We start from the raw sequence: 22,360 nt of genomic DNA, 5'->3' as shown, positions 1-22,360 counted from the left end.
AGAGCCCGAAGGTCTGGGGATAACCCCTTGAGCGGTCCCCTACTTTCTGAGGGCCCCTCAGAGTCGGTGCCTGAGGAGCCCCCTAGAAAGAAATTGTGCAAGAGGAAGCACATAGACTCCCAGGACGAGTCCCTCACTTTCGATACCAACCTCGAGGAGTCAAAGGGGTCCCCCAAGTCGTCCTCCAATGACGTCTCTTTCTACGACATCCTGGAGATATTGAGGCAGAGAGGTGAGTGGCCTTCCAAGACCCCCTCTGAGGAGGAGTCGGTATTCCTCAAGGCCTTCGGAGCTCAACCCTCCGCCTCCTGGGTGTCTCCACCCTTCGATGAACTCCTCAATTTGATTTGTCGAAGGGTGTGGGAGAACCCTGATTCCATGTAACTGGTGCCCAGATGTCCAAATAAGTTCCTTTCTGCTCCCCCGGGGAAAGAGTTCCTGACCAAAGGGGTTTCGGTAGATGCCTTGGTGGTGGCGGCAGCCACTCAGCAGGAAGTTGCAGAGGCTTCTTCTTCCATCCATCCTCCTAACAAGGAGTCCAGGAGTATGGACTGGTACGGAAAGCGTACCCTGTCTTCGGCGACCTTTACCTTGCAGTCACTGAATTACCTTTGCCATTTCACTCCGCTCCAAAGAGATCTCCTTAAGGAGCTAGGAGATACTCTGACAGGTAACATGCCTGAGGCGGTAGCGCAGACTGTTAACGCCCAGTTATCTACCCTTGGTTCCATCGTCAACTTGTCCATGAGGCTCATATCTTATGCAGCCGAAGGGGCGAGTAGGGCAGCTAGCTCAGGTGTAGCTCTCAGAAGGCAAGCCTGGATGCGCCTGTGTCATTTCGCGGAGGCCTTTAAGTCTTCCTTCACTGATGCCCCCTTTGATGGGTCCTCTCTCTTCGGGACCAAAGTGAAAGACACCCTCACTGGATGCAAATAGGAGGGAAAGACCCTATCTGCCGTAGGGGCCCGTTTCTCTCTCCCTTCCAGGCCTTACCCCAAGGCTCAGAGAGGAGGGAAAATGTGGTTCAAGAAGTCTCAGAGGTCCTTCCCTGCAGCTCAAGGTGAGTCCCCCTCCAGAGGCAGGGGGGGGGGAATTATTCTGGAAGACACCGTCCTAGAGGCAGAGGAGGCCCCCGTAACTCGGGAGACCGCGATTCCTTTCACGGATCTTCCTTTCAGCGTTCCTGAGGCATTGCCCGACTGTGCTGTTCCAGAGCCAGTAGGGGGCCAAATTTCATTGCACCTGGAAGCCTGGGAAAGCATCACCCAGGATCGTTGGGTGCTCCGAATAGTTACCAGAGGTTACACTACCCTCTTTTTATCAACACCCCCTCCAGTCAGAAGAATCCCGGACATCCCACCCAGTCAACGGGATCAAGCAGCACTAAAAGTTGCAAAGCTGCTAGGAAAAAGGAGTCATCCAACCAGTCCCCTCAGACCAAGTTGGATCAGGAACTTACTCAAGACTCTTTTTGGTGCCGAAAAGAACAGGGGACCTGAGACCCATCCTGGATCTCAGTCAACTGAATCACTACTTTCTGAAGTCCAAGTTCCAAATGGTCACGCTTCAGTCCATTTTTCCATTGCTGGAAAAAGGAGTATGGATGTGCTTCATCGATCTCAAGGATGCCTACTACCACATCAAAATGGACAAGGCATCCAGGAGTCACTTACGCTTCTGGCTGGGAGCCAGTCACTTCCAGTTTCATGCCCTGCCCTTTGGTCTCACCATAGCCCCCAGGGTGTTTACCAAGTGTTTTGCAGTGGTGATAGCTCACCTGAGACGTCAGGGATTCCAGGTTTCCGTATCTGGATGACTGGCTTCTCACCGCCCCCACCAGGCATCTCCTCATTCAAGCCAGGGAGACTACCATTGCACTTTAACAACTAGAAATTACTTTGAACTGGGAAAAGTCTGCCTTGCTGCTCTCACAGCGTGTTGTTTTTATAGGTGCAGAGCTAGACTCTATTCAAATGTGGGCCTTTCTGCCACAAAAGAGAATAAGAGTGCTGCCATCTCAGATCCACACACTGTTGCCCCTCAAAAGAGTTCAAGCCAGGTTAGTTCTCCAGCTTTTGGTTTCCATGGCCGCCACCATCATGCTGGTGCCTCTGGCCAGGTTATACATGCGGATCCTACAATGGCTCCTTTCGGTCCAATGGTCATTTCAGAAACTTCCTCTTTCCCACTTGATACTTCTCACGGAACGGTGCAAACAGGACCTCCGCTGGTGGCTACGTTCTGCCAATCTGGACAAAGGGAGGAGCTTGATTCCTATGTCTCCAGTAGCCACGGTGACCACGGATGCCTCCCAGATGGGGTGGGGGGGCATTATCTTGGCAGGACGGTCCAAGGCACGTGGCAAGATCACGGGGTACACCTGCACATCAATGTTCTGGAGATGAGAGCGGTGTTTCTAGCAATGCGAGCACTCCAAAACTCTCTTCCTCTGGGAACGATTGCAATTCACTCGGACAGCATGTCCGTGGTGTGGTACCTGAACAAGCAGGGGGGAACCAAGTCTTATCCCCTCTGCAGAGAGGCCATGCAAGTGTGGCATTGGGCAGTATCTTCCCAATGGTTTCTAGTGGCAACGCACATTCTGGGTAAGTCCAATGTGATAGCGTACAGGCTGAGCAGAGCTATTCTGATGCCTTACGAGTGGTCCCTGAACAACCGAGTGGCGGTTCAAATTTTCAACAGGTGGGGTCAGCCTTGCTGCGATCTCTTCGTCATCCCCTCAATGCCAAATGCCGCGAGTACTTCACACCGATCCCCCCACAGGGGGAGTCACCCAGGGATGCTCTAGTCCACGATTGGCCCCCCGGTCTGGTCTACGCCTTTCTTCCATTTCCTCTGTTACCAAGAGTGATCCAGAAAGCCATTTCCTTGGGAAGCAGGATGATTCTTGTTGCTCCACACTGGCCTTGACAAGTATGGTTTCCCTTTCTTCAGCAGTACGCAGTGGATGGTCCTTGGACTCTGGACTCAGTGCCAGATCTCCTGATTCACATGTCAGGACAACTCCATCCATCCCTGCGAACCCTCAGGTTGACAGGCTGGCTGCTCCACTTCCATCACTAGTTAGACGACATTCCTTTTCATCTGAGGTGGTACACATCTTGTCTTCATCTCATAAGTCTTCCACCAGAAGGATTTATTCCAGCAAATGGAAGAGATTCTCCATTTGGGCTCAGGCCCAAGGTTTGGACCCCTTCACAGCCACAATTCCATCTGTCTTAGATTTTTTAGCCATGCTTTTCTGTCAGGACTCTGCGCCCGCTACCATTAAGGTACAGCTGGCTGCAATTTCCAATATTCACACATCTTATGGGCCATAAACTATGTAAGGCCTTCTTGAAAGGCACTTGGTTACTTCGCCCTCCGGTGTCAGAACCTGTCATGCCATGGGACCTAAACCTTGTGCTACAAGCCATCACTTCACCGCCCTTTGAACCAGCTGCCACCTGTGAATTGAAATTCTTATCTTGGAAGATGGCATTTCTAATAGCCATTACATCGGCCAGAAGAGTATCAGAACTTCAAGCTCTGTCCATTAAACCTCCGTATTTGACCTTTCATAAGGACAGAGTTTTCCTGAGACTTAACCCGTCCTTCCTTCCGAAGGTGTCATCCACTGTTAATCTCCATCAATCTATTGAGTTACCAGTGTCCTTTCCAAACTTTTCCAATAAAGCAGAGTTCAGGTTCCATCAGTTGGATGTGCACAGACAAATGAGGTTCTATTTAGACAGGACTAAGCATGTTAGGAAGTCTGATCAGCTGTTTGTGTCCTTCTCAGAGAACAGAGCAGGTTGCCCTATTTCCAAGTGCACAATTTCTAAATGGATCAAAGATTGTATTTCCTTTATCTACTCATCAGCAGGCAGAAATTTACCTTTTCCCGTCAAAGCTCACTCTACCAGGCAATGTCTACATCAATAGCTTACCATGCCAGGCTTTCATTGGATGATATTTGTGCTGCGGCCACCTGGGCCTCTCCTCACACCTTTATTACTCATTACAAGCTGGACGTGGCTTCTAGGGGCCAGGCTTCCTTTGGTTCCACGGTTCTCAGGAGTATATTCCTATGAGCCTCCCAGGATAGAGGTGCTGGGGACGCTGTCCTGTGAGTAAAGAATGTAGGCGAGATAGGACCACATAACATCAGTTAGTTATGTACTCACCATAACGATCGATGTTTGAGGTCCATCTTGCCTACATTCTTATGTACCCTCCCACCTGCCCCCTTCCTAAAGGATTTGGAGGAATATTGGCGCTGTGAACCCTTCAAGGTCAGTGTTTTTTTTCTTTCCTTGGCTGGAATTCCTCCCAGTGTTGGTTGTGTATGGGTTATGATTGGTATGGTTGCAAACAAGATCTGGGGCTAGGGCAAGATGCATCTTGGGATACCGGGTTAGCCCAGCCAATTAGAGAGTTCGTGCTAGAATAATAGTTGGCTGAGTCGGAGCCGATTCTCTGCTCCGAACCCATGAGTAAAGAATGTAGGCGAGATGGGCCACATACATCGATCGTTATGGTGAGTACATAAATAACTGTTTTCTGCTGTACCAGAGAAACTGGATAGAACAGACTGTGTTAATTTTTATGAAAGCAGAAATAAGAAACTGGTCTGGTATTTCACAGCAGAATTTGTTAATTGAAATGGCACATTGAGTGCATACTCTAAACTTGGCCATGAGATAGCAGCCAAAAACCTATATTAATAAATATGCAGTCATACCATCAGAAAGAGTTGGTCATGACAAAATTGTGCCAAAAGGGCAAAGTATTAAAAATTGGAGGCAGCAGAGTGTTTGTAGAAAATGATTGTTCAATGTACACCAGCAAAAAAGAAGCAGATATATCCCAGTAATCACAGAATGCCAAGAGGCAGGTGTGAGATTAAGACTGATATATCTAGCTCTCTTCAAAGTGCATTTCTGACACAGAACAGGACATTAAAAAGTTTAGATAGCAAGAAGTGAGTCAGTAAGCAGAATTGGACTCTGCTACTCATTCTTGTAACCCTGAGGTTCAGAGAGAGCCTTTGACAGTGAAACCTATCCGATGTTCCAAAAGAAGATGTTTGATAGGAAAAAAGATGTTGACTAGAAGAATCAGCAGTACCTTGGACTTGAACCAGAGTCTGGTATTGGGAAATGGAGATGAACAGGAAGAAGAACAGCAACTGTAAAATAGTGAAAACTATAAAGCATCTTATCACGTTTGTGAATATGGTTTTGGAAGAAAAAGTGGCCGAAAAACAATGAACTTTTGTTGACTTTGTTAAACTTGTGGGTGGACTGTAAAACATGTACCCCACTTTAAATCATAAATGTTTAGAACGGTACTAAAAGGGGGGAAACTAACTGTAAGTAAAACAATTTTTTGTTTTTATTAGTATTTGGATAAAACTTTCATGATATAAACTGCATGTTATGTACAGTAAAGCAGTTTTATGTAGTGTGTAGTCAAGGGAACTTTAAATGTGGATGGAGTCTTTTCAGAGACTGTTATGTGTTAAAGATATTAAAGTAAAGAAATACTTTTTTAGTTGTAAGAAATTTAGGTTTTACAGTATAAAAAGAAAAAAAGGCTTGAAAAAAACAAGTTTAATGTTCATATGCTTTGATCTTGGACTGGTGGGGTGTAAAAGTGCACTGATTATATTATATGTAGAATTATGATATTTTCTCTTTTTATTTTACAAGAATGAATGACTAGATTACTACCCTTGGCTTAAGCTATAAACAGGTGTCTCTGTAAGCATGTAGGCTTTAAAAATGACAAAATGATGAAAGCCATGAAAATGTTCAGCTTTGTAAAACTAAAAATATGTTAACTTGTTTGCTTTCCACTGACAAATGTTCACTGGAGTCAAGATGTATGCAGCTTAGAATAGTTGTGCATTCGATTTTGAGTGAAATTTACAAAAACTTATTACTAAGTACATTTCCATGGAGACAAGCTGCCTGCAGTTCTAATTGGTTAATCTTGAGTATTCTTTGCTTATTAAAACAAAGAGTAAGACGGTCACACTGAAAAAACAAACAGAAAAAACTAAATGAAAACCCCATCCAAGCTAGAACTTCCAATGAGTGACCTCCCAGTCCTCCTGCAGCAGAGGCACATGGGATGTATGCTAATGACCCCTATGAACATCAGGTGTTTTAGCTATATGGTGATTCTGATTGCCCATGACTTTTACATTTGAAGTCATTTTAATGGACAATTTCAGGCCAGTAAAGCCAAATGGACAAATTAAACGACTTCAAATTTATTTTTTCTGATTGTTTTTTCAGTGTGACCTTCTTACTCTGTTTTAATTTGTTATTCGGGATATTTTGCAGTCACCCTAAATATAATGGACATCAGCTGGGTATAACAACCCTGTGTTTCTTATGCTTAGTCAAACACTCTGCTTATGCTATGCTGATGAGTTTATAACAAGGCCGAAATATGCATATCCATGGCTAGTGGGGTTTGGCTTTATTGGCCTGAAATTGTCCATTAAAACGAATTCAAATGTAAAAGTTATGGGCAATCAGAATCGCCATATAGCTGAAACACCTGATGTTCATAGGGGTCATTTGCGTATATCCCATGTGCCTCTGTCACTGGAGGTTTGGGAGCTCACTCATTGCAAGTTCTAGCTTGGCTGGAGTTTCATTTAGTTTTTTCTGATAGTATTCTTTGCTTAAGGAATTGCAAAATTTAAAGTTACAGTGAAAACCTGTTCAGTGAAAAAAAATTAAGTTTGAAATTATGGGAAGCGAATAAGAGGTAACAACCTCCCTAGCAGCCCTAATACATTAATGTAGTTAACAGAAGAGTGTACAGTTTAGTTTTATTTAAAGAAAGCAAGTGCACTTTTCTTGGGGATAAATGTTAATGTTTTCTAAAAGCATATGAGCTGTTTTTTATATTTGGGAGGGTAAGAAAAGAACAGACAGCAATCATTGTAAGTGGAAGCGCAGTCTGTATCATGGGCCATATCATGGCTAACTGTAATTTTAGGTTAGATAATGTCTGTAGATGCAGCAGTCAATTTAAGGTACTTGTTCCCTTATGGAGGGTTAAACTTTTCGTGTGCTTGAACAAAGTTATAGGGGATAGGGATATTTGTATTTAGTTTTTTTTTGAGATTTTTCATTAAAACTAACCCTTGAAAATGTGGCATAGGTTCAAATGGAGATGAGAAGAAACAACTGTACAAAATCAGCCTGCCAAACATTAGTATATGCATGTAACACAAAAGCTGGAAATGCACATTCAAAAAAGAAACTGTCATGTATAATAGGTGGGAACAGTAGCTTTTTATCATGATGTCCTGGACTATGAATAGTTTTACAGGTATAGATAAAAAGGAAAGAGTACTGAATTATATTAAAAAATGCAGAGTGTAATAGCAATGCTGCAGGAGACATATGGAAAGAAATGAGCTTGCGAATTTGACAAAGCGAGGATTTCAGAATGGATATTCTGTAGAATATCAGGGACAGAGGAATAATAGAATAATTATACTAATTGCTAGAGATGTTCCAGTAATGATTAGAAAAAAAAGATAAAAATGGTAGATTTGTGGCAGTAAAGGGCTGCTGGCAAAGATTACAATGGCATGTATTTATATTCCGCCAAAATCTGTTGTTATGGAGCTTAAGAAAATTTTGGGAGAAATAATCCGCTTTCAGCAGGGAATATTATTTATAGGTGGGGACTGGAAATTGTTTTGCAGTAGTGAGGATGTATCAGGGGACCTAGAAGGGATAATATAACAAAAGAGGGTAGATTTCTGAAGAAATATATGAAATTATTTGGTATGGAAGATGTAAATTTAGTAATAGGAACTATGATAGAATTTACATATTATTCCCCAAGGTACTTTAACCAGGTTAGACTAGGTAGAGATTATATTTCACAGGAGCACGTGCATTTAATTGAAAGCTTCAACAGACAGACACAATAGCTGTTTGTGATCATGGACCAATAAAAACTAAGATAAAAATGCATGATAATGAAGTAAAAATAAGACACTTGCGCTTTGCCACCTACTTGATAAAAAGGGAAGAATTTAAAGAATACGTATTGGATATTATTTAAGAGTTAGTAATGAAGATAGAATATCTTCAGAAATTGAATCCAGTGACTAGGGTAAATTAAAACTGAGTTTAAAAATAGGGTCAAAATAAAAGAGAAAGAGAGATAAGGTTAATGGTTAAAAAGTAATAAAAATTAGAGGGTGCTAACAAAGGTTAAAGTTTTGCAGAATAAAGGGATTCTCACAGAACAAGAGAAGAAGCAAATGTAGAGTGCTAAAGAGAAAATAAGAGAGTATCTGGATAATATGCATGAGTTTTTAAAGATTGCAGTTAAGCAACTGTTTTGATAACTCCAGAGCACAAAAATATTTAGCACAATGACTTAGGCAACAGAATGTTGAAAGGGTTGTCACCAGACTTAAGGAACCTATAGCAAGAAAAATAACCAGAGATCATGTAGAGGTTTTAGATGTAATTCAGAAATGTTATGTAAATTTGTATAAAGCAGAGATATGTGAAGTCAAGGAAGAGCACAAATGGAAATATTTGTGGAAGGCGCTTAGTAAGTCAAGGAGCAAATGATATTCCTGTGGAAGTTTGCCATTAAGAGGGAAGAAAGTGACAAAAATCTGGAAGATTTTGTTTAACAGCATTTGTAAAAAGAGGGGAAGCACCAACATCTTGGAAGAAAATAGACCCTTCAGACCCAGCTTCATATAGACCCATTTCAGTTTTAAACTAGGATTATAAAGTGTTTCTACTAGCTAATAGAATGGCAAATATGTTGCCAAAATTGATAGATATGGATCAGTGTGGTTTTGTGGAGGGGGGGGGGGCAAACATTTGACAGTATTAACAGAACAGTGATGATCCAGAGGGAAGCAGAATATAAGGAAAGTATTTCTGTTGTTGGTGGGTTTTGATGCAGAGAAAACATTTGCCAGAGTAAGCTGGGCTTTTAAGAGTAGGGCATTAGGAAACATTTTCATTCCCTAATGCGATAATAAGGTAAATTAGAAGGATATATGAAGGATCGGAGGCAAGAATTTAACTGGGAGGGTTCTTCTCAGATAAGCTGTGTTTGAACAGAGGAACCAGACAGGGGTGTCCCCTTTCCCCTTTGTTATTTACTTTGTATTTAGAGCCACTAGCAGAGAAAGTAAGGGACTCTACCATACCAATTCTATCTTTGTATTTCAATCAATAAAAGTTGGCATTATTTGCAGATGGTATTATTTTGTACCTTATAAATCGATCAAGGAACATCTCAGTGTTGTGGAACATTTTGAGACAGTTTCAAGTCCTTTTTGGATATAAAAATTAATGAAGATAAAACAAAGACTAGGAAGAGAGACTGGAAAAGCAGTTTACAAAGAAACAATGGAAAAGCATATGTAAGGCTCCAGAGTATGCCACTAAGTCCAGAAGGTTTAGGAGATTTACTGGAAGTGTTTGCTTAGGTGTTTTTTTTTTTTTGCACTTAAACATTAACAGAAAAGAAAACAAACCATACATCACATATATTTCTGTGGTACTATAATCAGTCCAGTATTGCAAAAACATGTTGAATTCCTGCCTTCTCTTAAACCTCACTCTTCCTGAACTTTATTATGCATTATTGCAATAATTTTCATTTACTTTTATTTATTATTTATTTGTTTTATTTTATTTTACATTTGTTTATATGAAAAGTCTGACTGGACACAGGTCCTTTTTCATCGGAGGCCCAGGGAGAAAAGCTCCTAATACAGTATATAACTTTTCTATTTGATAGATTAGTTTACTTAAGACACTTTGAAATACATAGTAAAAGTACACAGTAGTATGATAGTCGTTAACACTGTCAAAGCTATATGCTTTTACATGATGTATTTAATTTGTGACTTACAGCAGTTTGTATATGTTCTAAATTGTGAATAATTATGTATTTAGTATATTATGCAGATTGACAGGATCTCAAAGATAAGGCTGTAGTACAAGTTAATGTAAAAGTTGGAGTGAGGGGTTAAAGAAGGTAGAAGAGAGAAAGGAAAGGGTATATTGGTGGAAGTAGTAATGCACTGGGAGAGAGGGAGTTGGAAGAGAGCAGTCAGTAGTATAAAGTTTAATCAGGGTAATCACAGTTACAGATCCAGATTGTTGTAGGTGGATTTTAAGGCTAGGGATGTAATACAAGTTGGCATAGGAAGGTGGGATGGGGGGGGTTAATAAAAGTTGGAGAGAGAAGGGAAGAGGTACAATAGTAGGAGTAGCAAAGTGCTGGGAGAGAGGGAATTGATAAAAGAGCAGTAGGAAGTGTAGGAGGTTAATCAGGGTTGTCACAGTTGCAGAGCCATGATTGCTGTAGGTGGGATTTTAAGGCCTATTTGAAGGAAGCAGTGGAATTTGTGGATAAGATGTTGGGGGGAAGGTTGTTCCAGTGTTTGGTAGTAGTGTTGCTGTACAGGGATTTACCTGTGGAATTGCTGGCTTTGGTCACATCTAATAGAAGTTTTTGCTTGGAGCAAAGGACTGTAGTTTTGGTGCTTGGGTGTAGTAGGTTTTGTAGAGCAGGGGTTTTTTAGGGTAGTGAATTAATTTTTGGGTTAGTATTAGCTGATTGTAGAGAATGAGGTGGAGAAGTTTGAGCCAAGTGAGTGTTTTAAGGTGAGTGCAGTGGTGTGTTCTCTGAGGGGTTTTGGTTAAAAATATGGCAGTTATATTATAACTTGCTTGGAAAGATCTGATTTTCTGAGACTGTGAAGATTGGTGAGGCATACAAAAGAGTGGCGATAAGCTGGTTGTGTGCAATAGTGCCTCTGGTGGAGTTAGTTAGGAACTCTTTATTTCTGTATAGCATAGCAAGTTTTTTATGTACTTTTTTATGGTATTGGATATATGTATGTCAAATTTCATGTTGCTGTTGATTACAACCCCTAGCAGTTTGGTGTGATTGACAGAAGATATGACTGTGTTGTTAATGTAGGTGTGTTAAATGTAAGGTTATGAGTAGAATGTTGTGTGGGTGGAAAGATAAGAACCTGAGTTTTATTAGGATTTAGTATTAGATGGCATTCAGAGAGCCATCTTTCAACAGTAAGAAAAGAGGATTGTGTTTGTTGTAGCAGTGCTTGGAGAGAGGAGGAAGCACAGATTAGTGTGGAATCATCTGCATATTGGATGACAGAAGCATGATGTGTGGCAATATGGAAGTTATTAATGAAAACAGAAAAAAACAGTAGTCTAAGAATGGAATTCTGTGGGACTCCTAGTGAGACTGGTAGTAATGGGGAGCGTTCCTAGTGCCATCTGACTGCCTGCTGTCTGCCTGTTAAGTAATTTCTAAACTAGGAAATGATGGGTGAGCTTAGATTTAATTCTGAAAAGAGTGTTGATGAGTTTATCGTGATTAACCATGTCAAAGGCTGAGACACATTTTGCATTGTTCCTGGGTTTGTTGACTGTCTTTGTGAAGGACATAAAGGCCATAGTAGTGCTATGTGATGGTCTAAAACCATGTTGTTTATTTGTGAGTAGATTGAGAATTTAGGAATGTCATGATTTGTGCATCTACATACCTTTTAAGGATTTTGGAGAGGGTGAATTGTATGGTGATTGCTCCATAGGTGGTTAGTTCTTTGGAGTTGCCTCTTCCATGGAGTGGAGTGATGTAGGACATTTTCCAGAGGTGGGGGACTAGGTTTTCAGCTGTAGAGTGATTAATGAGAATTGTTACAGGATATGCAATTGCATAAGCAGCAATCTTTAAGAATTCAGCTGGTAGTCTATCTGTGGAGACAGTTGTGGGTTTTAGTTTATTAAGCATCTTTTTAATAGTGGAGATGGGGACAAGTTGCAGTGAGAAGCTCAGTTCCGTAGTATTGTTTTTGGGTGGCTTGATAGTAGTAGAAAGCTTTTGAGAGTTAGCTAGAGCTAGGATGGAATCAGTAAAGAACTTGTTGAACTGAGTTGCTATGTTTGTTGAGCTGTCAGTGGTTGCACGGGCAGGAGTGCCAGCTTTAGCTGGGTGGAGTACTTTGTTGATGGTTGCCCAGAATTTTTTAGGATTGGTTTATCTGTTTTGAATGTTGTGGTAGTAGCTTCTTTTGTCTCCTTTAATCATTTTATTTGCCTTGTTTCTAAGCTCAAGATATTTTTGTTTGTCAGTAGGGGTACCTGTTTTCTTCCAGTTTACCCCAGGCTTTGTCCCTGTTATGTAGTAGAAATCTAGTCTCTTTGGATAACCATGGGGCATGGTTAGCTTTAGTTGTTATGGTTCATGAGGGTATGTGGTGGTCTAGTATGTTGAGGAATGTTGCGTTAAAGTAGGATACAGCATCATCTAGCTTGTGTTCTGAAGGGGTGCCAGTTGCAACATGGGAGAGGGTCAATAAATTGTCAGGGTTAAAGGATTTTTTTTACTATGCATTTGTTGATAGGTGGTGGATTTAGCTAGATAGGTTTGACTTCTGATTAGATAGGTTGGTAGGTGGTCACTCAGGCTGTCTAGGAGACAGCTTGAAATACTCATTTTGTCTGGTCTGTTTGACAATATCCACTCGAGTATTGATTCCCTCTTTGTTGTTTTATTGACTCTAGTTGGAGCTTGGAAAAGTTGAGAAAACCCATGGAAGTTGATGACATTTGTAGGTTTGGAGGAGTTGTATGTTAGCCAATCAGTATTGAAATCTCCTAGTAGTATGGTTTCTTGAGGTAGTGAGTTAGAGGCCCAGTGAAGTAAATTTTTTGCGGTATCTATATTATTACCTGGTGGAAGGTAGCAGCTGATTAGGTTTATGGCTTTTTAGTATTCAAATGTAGTTTAGTAATTATAACTTCTGCTGCTGCTAATGTAGGTAATGGAAGGTCCACTATTTCAATGTTTAATTGGTTCTTAAATAAGATAACGCACCCCCCTTTTTGTTAGCTCTATCTTTATGAAGTAGCTTATAGCCAGAAGGAATTATTTTGTTGTTAGGTATATCAGGTTTTAGACCCTTTTCAGTGAGCAAGACAATATCAGGAGAGTAGAGGGAAAGATGTGCATGTAGTTCTGATATATTGTTTGTGATGCTTAATGTTTATGTTAAGCAGAAGTCGGGCAGATGCTTTTTTGGGGAGATGTCCATGGGTGTGAGTGGAGTTTTGTGTTTGGTGGTTGATGGAGTTGTTATGGCCAGGGTTTGGGTGTACATCTCCACAAAGGACTAGTTGGTTATTTGCACTCTGGTGTGGAAGATGTTGGTAATATGTAAGTGGCATGTCACAGATGTTTGTTAGTTTGGTATGTTGGCAATGTGGTGAATGGGATATGGTGAAAGAGAGCTACGTGAAAGATGGATGGATAAATGTGGAGGTTTAAAGGTATTGCGTCAGTAATGTTAGTAGTGGCATGGTGAGGTGGTGGTATGGGATTACTGTTGTAGTATGAGGTAATATGTGCAAGGAGTATAAGGGTTAAGGATGTGAAGATGTTATATGGGGTCATAGTTAAGTTAAATTAAGTTGGGATTTTTGTAGTAAAACTAATGTGGGACTTTAGAGATGTGTGTGGTGGTGTTAGTGATAGTGTGTAGGATTACTTCTTAAGTAGTAAGAAGGAAGAATGGGGTAATGAGTAATAATAGGTTGAATATGTATTTAGGTACAAACTGTTGAGAGTGTTATTTAAAGCTGATGTAAAATATGCATTGAAGAGATGGGTGGGAGTGGCTGAAAGATGTGTAATTGTTGGTGAGGGCTGATTTGCCTACATGACGTGCTGGTCATGGTATATAAATCTTATGAAAAGGGGGGTGGGTATGAATGGGGGTAGAGTAGGGGAGCAAAATGAGCACATGCATAGGAAGGGTGAACGGTGTGGGTTGCATCAAAAAACATCAGTGAAACAAGCCTGCCACAGGTCAGTATTAACAAAGTAGTACTAATAGTTGGAACACTGTTGCTGGGTGGATATTCACAAAGTTTGTGCTTTTAGGGAACTGCATTTATTTTACCACCTGGTTAGCCTAGCTTGGGGGTGGGAAGCTCATCAGCGAGAATGTGAGGGAGAAGTGAAATATAGCAGTCCTGTTAGTGTGCAAGCCACATGTATTTAAAGCAGGACAGTTTGTTTTAAAAATATATGTAAGGTAGATATACAATGCTCAGATGGGACATGCACTGTACACTCTTCTTATTTTGTTTTTAGATGTTTACTTCTATGTAGTTTGCTCTTTCCCTTTTTTAAAGAACTCTCTTCCTGTGTTTTTACTCTTCTGTAATATGCAGGATCTCAGATAGCATTGGTGTAGACTTTGATTTCCATTTTCTAGTAACTGCTTTTCTGGCAGGCAACATAGTTAAACTTAATCAGGTCTTATTATGTCTAGGTAATTCAAATCATGTATCCCAGCTCGAAAGAATCGTTTCCTTACTTTGAGCCATTTGCTCACTCAATATTTTGGATAGAGTACTCTGCAGGAAGTTTTTAAAAATCTGCCAACTCATTACATTACTTCCAATGAGTGACCTCCCAAACCTCCTGTAACAGAGGCACATGGGATATATGCAAATGACCCTTATGAACATCAGGTGTTTCAGCTATATGGTGATTCTGATTGCCCATGACTTTTACATTTGAAGTCATTTTAATGGACAATTTCAGGCCAATAAAGCCAAACACCACTAGCTATGGATATGCATATTTCGGCCTTGGTATTACCTCGTCAGCATAGCATAAGCAGAGTGTTTGACTAAGCATAAGAAACACAGGGTTGTTTTACCCAGCTGATGTCCATTACCATTAGGGTGACTGCAAAATATCCCAACTAACAAATTAAAACAGAGTTAGAAGGTCACACTGAAAAACCAATCAGAAAAAACTATATGAAAACTCCAGCCAAGCTAGAACTTCCAATGAGTAAAGAAGAAACTTACTAAGGTTGTTCAAAACTGCAAAGGTTGGGTTTTCACCAAGGATACAACAATTTAAGAGTGAATTATATTTTTAGGATGGTGTAAGAAGCTTTAGTCCTGCAGTCAACATTTTTCCTCTTCACATTTTAGCAGAAGCTATTTTGTGCTTTTTTATGTGATTGAACAGCTTTATCTGAACCTACTTTTAACAGTCTTACTAATATTCTTAATTTGAACTATTCAAGATTAGTCCATTCCTGATAAGTTAAGGCTGTTTAATGTTTCCCTTTAATGAAGACTATGACAAGTCACAAGTTACTCTTTTTTTTTTTAAATCTTACTAACTACTCGGCGTTTCGTAAAAAAAAAAAATCTACTGCCAATCATTAGCAGACCGGCGTTCCACTGTGGCGACCCCTTACTGGGAAAAAGCCGAAAGACCAACAACAACAACAACAACAACTACTACTATTATATCTATTAAAAGTGTTGCTTTGATCGCTGTGTAAGTTCTAACATGGATGAAAGTGAGTTAATTGTACTTTAAAGCATCGTATTTCAACAGCTAGTATATACATTATGTTCTAATTAATACTTGAAAACGTAGTTCTTCACTAGTTCTTTTTAATTTTTTTTTTTTCTTCAGGTTGACACTAGAACAGAAAGAAGTTTGCCGATGTAGATTGAAGTTACTGACATACCTGGATCGTTTGGCAACCTATGAGGTTAGAAAAATATTTTCTTTTATTTATTTTTATTGAAGGATTACACAGTCATAAAAGTTAGCAGATTTGCATTTATGAAGTGCTTATGGTTGTAATAGACTGAGTCTTGAAAAATGTATATTTTCTTTAGGATGGCCTCTTGCAGCAAGTCATTTCATTAAGGAATAACCTTAACAGCAAGCTTGGGGCACGCAGTGTGTTTTCATATGCTGGGTAGATACACTGTTTGCTGAAAACCAAGGTACTGGATGAAAAACATTTTAAATATTTTTCTCTTTCTCCCACAATGGTGCAGTCGGATTCATGTCATTTGATCGAACGATTAAAACATCGCACCTCACTTCAGTGAGACAAGAGCATCAAATGCCTTAATCATCGAAAGCCGGCATCAGCGAATCTCACCACACCGAATAGTAATAGTTGGCCAGTAACTTCGACGTTAGCATCTTGTTACTTTTGGTATGTACAATACAATGGGAGTAAATATATATATATATATATATATATATATATATATGTATGTATATGTATAGGTCCACTTTGTAATCTCAAAATACTGAAATCCCGAATGTCAGTATTTCGAGATCACAAAACCGAAAACCCATAAGGCCGACCATTAAGAATTCCAAAACTTAAAATGCCGAAAACAATGAACGCGGCATTTTTTTGCACCCTGCACTTTTGCTAAGCACCACAACATGAAGTATGACTTAGTGATCTCTGCTCTACACGTACAGACAACACAGTGACATCCCAAGCAGAAACAGTTCCATAGAGTAAACCATGCACGTACACTTACATTTGCAGAATCCTAGCCACAGCCTTCAAGAACTCCTTCGTACTGTATGCTTCCCTGTTTACAAGTACAGATTCAAACTGTGCATGCCTCTGCACCAACTGACGTCATTTAGGAGGCGGTGGGCACCCACTCACAAGACAGTTCCTCAGTTCCTCCATCCTATCTTGCTCCTGCACCAGTGTGCATCAAAACAGACGGGTTAGTTGCCTTTGACCCCAGTAAGCACTCCAGCTAGCGATGTCACGCCTCTACTGAGTTTTGTGTACAGGGCAGGAACAAAGTGTTTAAGTCATGCGCATTCCAAAAAGATATGGGGAATAAGGGGGAAAATCTGCAGGCAGATGTGGACCATGTTGCAAACATCCTCTTTCACCCAACTAGATACTAGTCCCCAAAGTATTTTATCAGCTCTTTCCCTTCTGGAGGAAAGGTCTCCTTCAACTCCTGGAATGTGTAACACTTCCTCCTCAGGCAAAAACCATAGTGCAATCAAGGACTTAACTGCAGTTTGGAAAGGCATACTGGTGTTGTAGAGATGGGCTAGACCTAATTGTTGCACCTTGTGCCATACATCCCTCCTGAAATGAAATAAATATCCCTTGGACTTTACACAATTAATATTACATTGTATGCTCTTCATGGCAGCTATTTCAAAGTCACAAAGCATATGTCGTAGAGCAGTGTCAAATCCCTGTTCTGCAAACAGAGCAAGTAGACAGTCCCACATGTAGTTGTAGGCACATAGAGAATTCTTGCTCATTAAGCAGTAAACTAGTGGGACTGACTTACTATATCCACCATATCATACCAGCCCATGTATACTGTAGAGCTGCCTGCAGATTACACCTTTGTAAAAGAACGTGCCATCCATTAGCCAGATGGTAGCATGGTTCAAATCAAATAGGTTGTTGGAAGTGCTAAACACTATCACTACATGGACACCAGCAACATCAGCTATACGTTTTTTGAGAAATGTACCCATGTTAATGGGGAAGTTCTGCACACTGAGTGTCCTCAGTGTTATGGATGGATCGGTTGGGACTTTAGACAGCTTCCAGTGCTCCCTTCCCACTTGTTACAGTAGAACATGCCTTGTAGGCGGGTTAGGAATGATATCCATTGATGTTGATGCTAGGGTGTCCTCCATGAGCAAACATGGTGCATCTCTGGATACTGCAGCTGTAAGTTTCAGTTCTGCACACATGGTATACTTTTCTACCTCTGTTGGATCCCCTGTGTGATTATGGGGTACTGTTTTCTGTAGCTGTTCATCAGTAGTACACATTCTGTGATTTTCCTACCTTTACACTTCCATGCAGACTTCCACTTACAGCACCAGTAGTTCTTTCTGCTGCCTCATTTTTCAAGGTGATACACATAGCCTTCAGCTATTGATACATTATTTCCTTTTTATGACAACATTGTCTGGTTGATGGTTCCTATGGTTCTGGGTGGTTCAAATGCCCCAGAAGCCATTTTGGTTTAGGTACTGTGTACAGTGAGTTAAAGGCATACTACATGTTTTTATACCATTTTCGTGATTGCGGTACGAGTGATTCTTAATGGTCAGCCTTATGGGTTTTCGGTTTTGTGATCTCGAAATACTGAAATTCGGGATGTCAGTATTTCACGATTACAAAGTGGACCCATAATATATATATATATATATATTATGTGTGTGTGTGTGTGTGTGTTCTTTCCAACTCGTGTAGTTGTTGGCCAGCTTTTTCTATTTGATGAGATTCTCTAATGTTGGCTTTCAATGATTAAGGCGTTTGATGCTCTTGTTTCGAAGTGAGGTTCAATGTTTTAATCGTTTGATCATATGACATGAAGCCGGCGCAGTCTTACTATGTGCTGGGGCAAAGCCCCTAGTGTAGGAGTTATTGGATAGTTTCACACTCCAGAAAAGATGGTTCTGAGCTTTCTGTCTTTTGCTATGGGCTGTGGGCTATTTTTTATCTCCCTCCATAGTGCATTTTGATTGTCATGTATATGGCCAGTTGGCTTATACCTACAGGCATGAATCCATTGGCTGTCATTGTCATCAGTAATAGTCAGTAGAAGCAACTCCCTGTCATATCTTTGTTATTCTTCTTTGTTAGTACCATGGAGTTCAGTTTGACATCTTCCACAGGTCTTATTTAGTATTGATTTTTGTAACCCTTCCCATGGACGTATCATTATTTCGATTTTCTGTGCTCTTTGAATAATTCACACCTGCAGTTTGTTGATAGTACTACCGTTTACCAAGTTGGTGCTGCCATTCTGAACATTTTTAGGAAGTGCACATGTGCAGTGTATGTGCCAGATTAATTCTTGAGAAAATAATTAGAATGTGTTGCTGTTGATGTTGTATTAATTTTCACCATTTATTACTTATGAACATTCATGGTTCAAGCTTGTGCAGAAGGGTCAATGTTTTGGCATGGGGAAGTGTTTTCCACTTGGTGTTACCTAACCGCAGTAGCTAGTTGGATGGTTTTGTCCCATGTATACCACCTGAGCTCTCCCATTTTTTGTTTTTTTTGCTTTCTGTTAAACTTTGTCAACATTTTCTATATTTTCAATGATTTTTCTGTCAGTCACTTATACTGCTGAAGTGAGGTCTTGTCTGGCATTTTACTTTTACCAAAGAATGTATTTCGTCTTAAGGATGCAGTCTTACAGTCTGATGTTAAGAAGACTGTTGAACTGATTCCTAATAATTATAAGTATCCCTTTTCTGTTGCTTTATTCCTATTGCAAAATTCTCTGCACATTCTTTGGTGGGAAACATGATGTTTTGTCCCATGCCAGCATCCATGTTGCCTTCATTAGGGCTATGCTCACTGCTACAGACCTCAGCTCTTTCCTGGCACTTGCTCTTCCCTTATCTTCGTGTTTTAATTGCAGGAGTTTTGGCTGCATTTGGTGCTAAATGAAAAAAGATGATTATGTACAACTGTGTGCCAATTTGTTTAAAGTCTGCTGTAGTATTATTAAGCATTATTGAGTGATTGTTGTTGTTAGTGTCATTAGTGAAAGTGCTAACCTCATAGTTTTTTAAATCTACTTTTATACCACTAAATAGAAGATAAGTTGGAGAATGATAGTATCTGTAACTCAAAAGATATATGTCATGATATCATACTTCTTAAGGCTGTAATGACTGAAAAGGAGACATATAGTTGTAAATAATCACTGAGAGCAGTCAAGACATGAGCCAGTCTGAGGCATAAAGGGATAAAGCCCTTACTAAGTCATGGGTGACTTAATGCCTGTAGGAGTTAGCAGGGAAGGATAGGAATGTGAGTGGCTGTTGTTGGCTTGTCTATCCTGATGGGAGGAAGGAAGGAAGGACACTGTGGTTTACCACATAGGTGACAGGTAGCAGGAGCACTGGATGTCTGCCTTGTGGAGTTCAACTCTCTTGAGCCTGTGTTGCCATCATTGTGAGTCAGTCGGAATTCATTGTGCAGTGGCGTGCTTCCACTCAGAGGGCAGATTTACTGAAACTTGGAAGAGCTGCTGTAGGGGATGGATATGCTCTTGTAGTGAAAATGGTAGGTCACTTTACAGGACCAGCAAAGCTGGCCTGCTCCTACTACCTGACTTTCACAAGTGGATGCACTCATGGGGGATTCCCAAGCAGGAACCAATGGGTTATAAGGCTCTTGCCTGCCTGGGAACCCTTGTCTCCAATTACTGTGGAATGAATGGACCAGTTGGGTGCAAGTAGAAGAGCCACTGGGTTTAGTCCTGTGGGGATGCCAAAACAAAAAACATTCAAGACATAAGACATTGGATTCCAAGATGGCTGCACATTGCGTAACAGCTTAACTCTGGCTCTCCCAGTCTAAAAACAGAAACTTATGAAAGAAGTCCAGTGAACCTAGATTTCTGGGTAAATTTCAGTAACTGGCTAGTAAGTGCACTGCCTGGATATCAGAAAAAATGAAATATAAAGAATATGGAGGAAAATGAGCTACAAAGGGTGGGAATGAAGCACAGACTGGGAGGAGTAGTGCAGTGGTTTAGCAAGAAGCACCACAAGTTCTAGACATGACTTCCAGTAACCTAGAGGAGAGTATAAAGCAGCTGCACACAGACCTGGTTAAAGTAAATTAAACACTGAAGGAGTATATGAACACAAACAGTAAACACCTGGAAAAATGGAAGAAGGTTTAAACAGGTATTCAGATAAGGTGACAGAACTGCAAAACTCAGAGGATGAAATGCAGAAAAGGCTGGCTGAATATGAGACTGCACAAGAAGAGATGTTTCAAAAATAATAGAATTAGAAGGCAGAGCATGTAGGGAAACCTAAGATTTTATGCTGTACCAAAGAAGTTGGAGGGAACAGACTGTATTCATTTTATGAAGGCACAAATAAGCAACTGGGCTGGTATTCCACAACATGAACTGTTAATTGAAAGGACACATTGTGCGTATGTTCCAAAGCTGGTTATTAAAAACAACCTAGACCTTTAATAGTAAAAATGCAGTCTTACTGACAGAAGGAGCTGATTTTGATAAAACTGTGGCAGAAAGATGAAGTGCTAAAAGTGGGAAATAGTAGAGTGTTTGTGGAGCATGATTACTCAGTGTACAGTAGGCAGAAGAGGAATAAATGTATTCCATTATTTAAGGAATATCGAAAAGCAGGTGTGAGATTCAAACTGCTGTACTAAGCCATCTTCAAAGTGTTTTTCAGTGGAGGAGCAAAATCGTTTTTTGATGAGGAACATGCTAAGGAGGTAATACAAAAGTTTGTCCAACAAAAGAGTGAGCTGTGGATCAGAATGAGGTTCTGCTTCATGTTCTGGTGCTAAGGACTACAGACAGACTGAGTCTGTGAAATCTTTTCCACTGTTTCAGTTGCCTGAGAGAAGGAAGAAAACATAAGACTTGAATAGAAGAATCTGGAATATGTTAGAAATGAAGCAGAGACAGGATTTGGGAGATGGAGATGAACAGGATTAAAGCTAGTAACTTGACAATCAACAACTCTGGGATGATAAAGCAATAATTATATTTGTAAAACAAGACAAAACGGGAAAATCTGAAAATATTGAACATTCCTGGACTTTGTTAAACTTGTGGGGAACTTTAAAGCTAATAACCTGCTTCATGTTGTTAAGGTTCGGAGAAAAAATTCAGTTACTTGTAAACAAACAAATGTGGGATTACTAAGCAATAATTATGTTTGTGAAACATAGCAGAACAAGAGGATTTGGAAATATTGGATTTTTGAGGACTTTGCTAAATGTATAGAGGACTCTAAAGCATATGGCTTACATTGTCATTAAGCTTTGGAGAACTACTTTGTTGAGAGAAGAAGGGAGAAAGTTAACTGTAAGTAAAACAAATTTCTTTTTTTCTCTTCTCTTAATGGTAATGTTTAAATGTTCCATGATTTTCTTACCAAGCTACAAAGTAAAGCTTTTTCAGTTTTTTTTTTTAATGTAATGGGTATTAATATAAACAGATGCCCTTTTTTTCTTCCTTTCTTCTCTCTTTTTATCTGTTCAGTTTTAAGAAATGTAGGCACTGCAAGTTGAGAAAAAAAAGGAGAGGGGAAGGGTCTGGTTTAGCAACAAGTCTGTTACAAAACACAAATGGAAAAGAATATTGAATATTATAAGGAAACTGCGGTGGTGGTGCTGTGGTAGCATTGTTGCCTCACAGTAAGACGTTGCCTGTTCGATTCTCAGCTAGAGCATCTTCTGTGTGGAGGCATGCATGAATGGGCGTACCTTCGTTGAAGGTTGTGCGTCAGGGCCGGCAACTCGGCACGTAAAAATCTACTGCCAATCATTAGCGGACCGGAGTTCCGCTGTGGCGACCCCTAACCGGGAAAAGCCGAAAGACACATCATAAGGCTTTTTTCTGGTAAACAAGGTATCCTTAACAGTTTGTGTCTGATTTGCATGTCA

General features: G+C 40.3%; 1 protein-coding gene across 1 annotated transcript in view; it reads left to right on the top strand.

Moving 5' to 3' along the window:
- Positions 1–22,360, top strand: part of NBAS (NBAS subunit of NRZ tethering complex) — a 3,380,746-nt gene that overhangs the window by 1,096,724 nt on the left and 2,261,662 nt on the right. The window contains exon 19 of the mRNA XM_044064792.1: positions 15,565–15,643. Coding sequence (XP_043920727.1) covers positions 15,565–15,643 — 79 coding nt within the window. The remainder of the gene's footprint in view (positions 1–15,564; positions 15,644–22,360) is intronic.

This window comes from Protopterus annectens, chromosome 1.part0 (genome assembly GCF_019279795.1).
Source record: "Protopterus annectens isolate FY-2018-M chromosome 1.part0, PAN1.0, whole genome shotgun sequence".
NCBI lineage: Eukaryota > Metazoa > Chordata > Ceratodontiformes > Protopteridae > Protopterus > Protopterus annectens.
Note: the sequence above shows the minus strand (reverse complement) of the source record. Positions and strands in the feature narration are given on the sequence as shown.